The sequence below is a fragment of the Gopherus evgoodei genome, chromosome 2 (assembly GCF_007399415.2).
Source record: "Gopherus evgoodei ecotype Sinaloan lineage chromosome 2, rGopEvg1_v1.p, whole genome shotgun sequence".
Taxonomy (NCBI): Eukaryota; Metazoa; Chordata; order Testudines; family Testudinidae; genus Gopherus; species Gopherus evgoodei.
In genome coordinates this window covers 253,884,040-253,890,039 of record NC_044323.1, presented here as the reverse complement: position 1 = coordinate 253,890,039, position 6,000 = coordinate 253,884,040, and the positions used below count along the sequence as shown (strand labels likewise).

General features: G+C 38.5%; 1 protein-coding gene across 2 annotated transcripts in view; it reads right to left on the bottom strand.

The window, feature by feature from the left end:
- Positions 1 to 711: 711 nt before the first annotated feature.
- Positions 712 to 6,000, bottom strand: part of ESRP1 (epithelial splicing regulatory protein 1) — a 60,564-nt gene continuing 55,275 nt past the window's right edge. For both annotated transcript variants that reach the window (XM_030549586.1, XM_030549587.1), the window contains exons 14-15: positions 2,396 to 2,508; positions 712 to 1,376 (exon numbers count right to left, since the gene is read on the bottom strand). In XM_030549586.1, the coding sequence (XP_030405446.1) occupies positions 2,418 to 2,508 (91 nt within the window). In that variant the 3' untranslated portion in view covers positions 712 to 1,376; positions 2,396 to 2,417. The remainder of the gene's footprint in view (positions 1,377 to 2,395; positions 2,509 to 6,000) is intronic.

Sequence of the window (6,000 nt, the reverse complement as noted above, 5' to 3'; positions counted from 1 at the left end):
CCACTGGAGCCGCGGACCAACGGACCCTCCGCAGGCACGACTGCGGCAGGTCCACCAGAGCCGCCTGCCACGCCCTGAAAATCCTGGTGCCCTAGGCGATTGCCTAGTTCGCCTCAATGGAAGCGCCGGCCCTGAACAGACCACAAGTCTGTTCCAGAAGGACATCAACCATTTAAGTAAGATTAACAATAGATCAGTTTATGTATTCAAACCTTGACCTCTGCAAGGACTGCCAGTTGTGTTGGTGATTTCTGGCCAATGGACACCTGTTCAGAGAGCATGAACATATTAATCTATCAGTTATCAGATCACAACACCTTTCAGTTTCTACCTCTGTGAGCTAGAAAAGAACAGGTAACTTAGAGGAGAGAATTTCCATCTTCCATTGTCAGTTTAAGCCAGCCAGGCCTCTCAAATTGATTTTAGTACTCCTCTGAAGTTGAGTCTTGCAATGGATCACGATCATGAGAACTTCTCTTGGACAGAAAGCTATTTAACACTCGTCATGCAAAGAATATGGTAGGTGGTAGGATGGGGACATCAGAAATGGGACTGATGCAATTAGCTTCTGTCAGTTGAGGCTAACTGCATCCATCTTCTAATTCCTGTTGCAGACTGATTTGAGAATATTTCCCATTATACTCTATGTAAAATTCACTTAAATACACATACATATAATCAATATACAAGATGAAAAAAGAGTTGGAGAGAAAACATTTAACGTTTCACACTTGATGTATTTTACAAAGTTACAGTAATTTTCAGGTAATAATTTTACATTCATATCCATTTCTGCACTGTGTAAAGTAATCCAGGCTAGAATCTGTCAAAGTATACAGAGGGTTTTTTTGCACAGAACAATCAAATATGTACAAGACAAGAAAACAATGTTTTATAAAAATGTTGACTGCATAATTAAAGGTCCTTATATATATATATATATTTTAAAACGTTAAACTGTGTGCAAATTAGATAAAAAAACTTGGGCTTATTGGATGTTTCAAACATACTTTTGTATATTAACAATGTCCAGAATCTAGAAAGTTTAATCTAAACTATAATTCTATTCATGTGAAAAGCATTTTAATACTTTCTGTATAGACAAAAAAATAAAAATCAGGACTCGTGATCTCTGAACTTGTGCTCTCAGTGAAGGGCTCGGTGGTTCCAGTGACAATGTGTGTATGTGAGTCTCTGTGGACATTGTGTATTTCATATTTTAAAAATTAGATACAGGTCAATGATGATTTCCAAGGTTCTGGTGATTTTTTTTTATGAACAGCTGGCTTGACCAAAAGAAGAACTAGGAATGTAATCAAACGATCTCCAATTATCTGGCTGTAGTTGTTCACAAACATCAGAAAGCTAGGAGGAATCTGCATGAAATACACAATGAATTTGAATGTTATTTATGAACATAGACTTCATGTTAAGGAAACAATGAATAAGAGCAGAACAAAACCTATCATTTCTTACAATAAAGTTTTAATTATAGTAATGAACAGTGAAAACTGAATTTTTGGAAGCCTCCGGATCATGCAAAATTTACTACTTTACATAAAAAAACTATAGCTTTTTTACTAGAAAAGGTGGGATACATTTAATTAAAACACAAATCCTAGTTTATTCAACAAAGCACACTCCTTAGGTTATCAGACTGTGATATTGGGCTTTAGCAACCCAGCTAATGAATCTGTATGGGTAACCCTTAACTAGCTGAAATGTTTCATCTTGTTTAAAATGGCTGTGGTGGATTCTGTGCTAGGAGAAAAGTTACATGGATTCTGTAGCAGCAAAGTTACAGTAAGTAAAGATTTACATGTAGAAGTTAATTATGCCCATGGGATAGCCCGCCTTTCTGCAAATGGAAAGGGCCAATCAAAAACTGCATTTGTTGGGAATGGAACATAATCACTTCCCCCCTGATTACATATCTAGTTTTAAAAATCAAATCCCACCTGGCATCTGAGACCAGAGTTGCCAAATTCATGTTTTATGCCAAGATGCAACTTTGGGAATAAGATTCTTTACTCTAAAGAGGTTCTTTTTCTTAAGTCTTCACCCCTCACTTTCTTCTGAAGACTACTTACTCCAGCATCACTGGCAATGCACTGTGGTTTTAGAAGAACTTGGACGTAGACTGCCTACACAGCAAGTGCCAGTTGTGGGTACAAGTGCCTTAGATAGGCAAGTGTTGTCAGGGAACCAAGAGACCATTTCAAATCAGTAAGTGACATTACATGTTCTGTGAAGATTACAGAAACAGAGTGCAATTTTCAAAGGAGGATAATGTACTGACAGCTGGCAAGGTGCCTATACACATGCGGAGTTAAAGGTAGTTAACTGTAATAGTAATCAGACATTCAAGTAATATGCCAGGTTTCTTTATCCTTACCGTCTCTTCTAAGTCAGTCAGTCTAACTGCTGGGACCTTTAAATGCAAATCCATTCTTTGGGCATTGTCCTTGCCGTGCCATTTGTGTGTACAAGTCCATCCTCTGCTGCATGCTAGAATGCAAGTTAAGGTGTACATGATCAGAAGCAGGGCAAAAATTTTCAACAGGAGCAGGAAAAGGCAACCATAAATTTTTGTTTAAGCTCAGGGCATACTTCAGACTACAGATTTACAAATCAAAAGTATTTGTAATGCTCTCTGTCACCATGGCAGAGTGCAAAAAACAACTCAGCAACAGCAGTGATGCTGCAGAATCAGCCTCATCTAATAACCTAAAGGACTAGCAACCAGAACGTTGTCAAACAAGGTTGGTCAGTTGGGACTTCTCTCGGATAAAAGGCTTGGACAATCTTAAGAGAACATCTTCAGAAAATAAAGCCAGACTGTCTAAGACAGACATTTACCTATCAACAAATGCAAATACAAATGTAACAAGGGGATAGCCACCACCAGCGTAGCAGATATGTGATTCAGCAATGTACACCTGTTTGCAAGTCTTTGAAAGGAAAAGTTGAGAACTTCGCCACTAGGTGGAGCCTTACAGACTCTCCACCACCATAATTTATCAGTAGCATGCATTAACAAATCTTTATATTGAGTGAAACTAAAGCTAGCACCTTCTTGTTCCACCTACCTCCTCCAGTGAAAACTACATGTAAATTAAAAGACAAAAAACCTGCAATAAATGTCCTCCCTATATATCTGCTTCTCTCTCATCAAATCAACCCCACTCATTTGCTCCGCCATCAGTTTGTCCACTTTGCCAGGTTCACAAATACCTTCACACTTTCTTCCAGTACTCCTATTGCAAAGATGTCCTCCTCAAACTTATTCATAAAACCTACTAGCACTGCCATCAAAAATCTCTCCTCAAGATTCACTTTCACCAAGATGCCTACAGTGAAGCTGCTAGCAGGGATTGTCAATCATTCATTTATATACTTAAAAAAAAACGACTCAAAACCTACAAGTTATGCACACAAGCTCGTCTATGGAGCCATGTACTTCCCTCATTGTTACCTTTCTTCCTCCATTCCTTCAGAGTGTTTTACGTGCTTGAATCTTTTCTTAATTTAGGGCACCTGATCATCTCTTGTCTATGTAGCATTAAAAGTGAATTATTCAGCAGGGATAGCACTTAAACCATTATTAAAACAGCAGATAAGTGATATGGAATCTAGGTACAGGGTCACACTATTGGAGAGGAATTTTCAGAGGCTTCACCACGCAATCTACCACTAGATTAGAAGTTAAACTCAGTCTTAAACAGATACAGGGACTGGAAGATGAATACTAAGAAGTAGGTTAATCTCATGACCAAGGGATAAATGGGCGTTTTGCAAAAACTATTCATATCACAGCTTCATGTCTGGAAAGCTGGTAGCTCTTCAGTACCGCATTTGTGTCTTAGCACTTCTATCTTCAGAAGTAGCCCATTTTCAGGTTTTCGATGTCCAGTGAAAGTTATTGACTGAACAGTTCAGCTGAGAAGGTATCTGAAAGATTTTGTTCTAGTAATCCAGTACAAGAGCTATATAAAGATGGTCAATATTTCAGTTTAAGATCACATTCTACATAAGTAGTAGTAGTATTACTGTTTAGATCTATCAATAAATGGGTGTTGCTTTCAAAGAGTATTATATACCTTAGCTGGAATACTGTTATTTAAAAAGAGAAGTCTAAAACCACGACTCCTATTTATCTAAGAGTAAAGAGGAAATCCTGCCTTCCTCACCACCAAAACATTTCGGAATCATGTGGCTTTATGCTTTCCTCTGCAGCATTTAGCATGAGCCATTAATGACACAGGATATTTCATTAGACAGATCTTTGTGTTCTGATTTGGCAATTCCAACAGTATTCTTTATGCACTACAGGAGCAGATAATATGTATGAAATTCCAGGGTACATTTATGTTCACACCATTGTAACCTAATTAGTATAAATCACCCATTGTCTCATGGAGTGAAGGGGTTTCTCCCATAAGCTATTAACTGAATAGCTCTGTGGCACTACCTTAATTAACATTATCCCTTTAGCCAGAGTGGTCAAGAGCTACAAGAATGTATGAAATCTTTTGCTGTTCTGAACTGTAAAACTATCTTAAATGCACAGAAAGGGAATAATATAGGATTATTTATGCTATAGGATTCCATTCACCCTTGTAGAATCTGCATACCAATAGAACACTCATCTCCTCCTGTCCCCTTTAAAGTTTGACAGAAAATAGCATATAGCATGATAGATTTTCTAGTTCAGTTCAAAGAGGAACCAAAACAACTTTTTTTTTTTTTGCGGCAAAAAAAGGTGTGCTTTTTTACATCAAGAGCTCTATTCCTAATCCTATTGGGGACAAAGTACAGATAGGTTTTACGTTGCCATAGCTAGTTAAGGTAAAAACTACCTATCCTTTGTCTCCACTAGGATTTTAAAATGAGATAGCTCTCTCACTTTTTTGTGGTGAAGACACAGCCCAGGTCTTAACTAGGAAAAGTAGTAGAGAGTTTAGGTTGACCGTAGCTAACTAAGCCAGCTCTTTTTCAGGCTGTATCTATACTACAGGTGTTACAGTGGCACTGCTACCATGCTGTAGGTCTGCCACTGTAGCGCCAGTAGCGTAGATACTTTTTACAGCAAGAGAGGTTTTTAGCATTGCTGTTGACCACCACCTACCCAAGCAGCAGTAGCTACTTCAATGGAAGCATTCTTCTGTCAACCTAGCTACATCTATACCAGGGGTTAGGTTGACAGCTACAGCCTTCCTGTGGATGAAAGGTAAGACCTTAGCTCAGGTTTAGGTCTCGTCTACATGGGAAAGTTTTACCAGTTAAAACAGTTTTATACCAGTACAACTCCCTGTGTGCACACTTCAATTAAAAAAAAAAAGGATAATTTTCTTGTCCAGACATGTCCTTAGCCACCACCTAAAACACAATAGATTAAATGCACACCACCAGCTGTACCTAAAGTTGACCATTTCATAGGCAGAACAGCTTCACCTTAAAGAATCTCAGCACTCATGCTGAAGACGAGTCAGGATGGATTCTCCCCTCTGATGTAACATTACCAGTATCCAGCAGGAACAAGCACTTGCATGTTTTATGTGGTGACAGGAAGGTTATGTAGCAACATTGACACTCTTGACATACACATAAAACCTTCTTGCATAATATAATTATAAGACTAGCTTTTTGCCATAAGAGAGGAGGCACCTTATGAAACTAAGCTGCAGTACCGAGAGCTTCCTAAAGGCTTGCACGAAAATCTGATATATGGAAAGCTCGGAGTTTAACAGAAAGATGCTTTTCAGGTGAGTAATATCAGAATTGAGGAGTAGAGGATGCCATCTCCACTGCAGACTCTTCCTTGTGAGAGTAGGTCTTTAGCCTTGGCTCTAACCAATAGTGTCTAAACCAGCCTTTTCCAGCAGTGTTTTGGAAACTGCAGTAGTCCACAATAATTCCCAAAACAAAATATGATTCCTTTTTAAGAGGTAATTTCTGAAATGTTAACATCCAAGTTTTCACATGCCCCCAAACTGGATT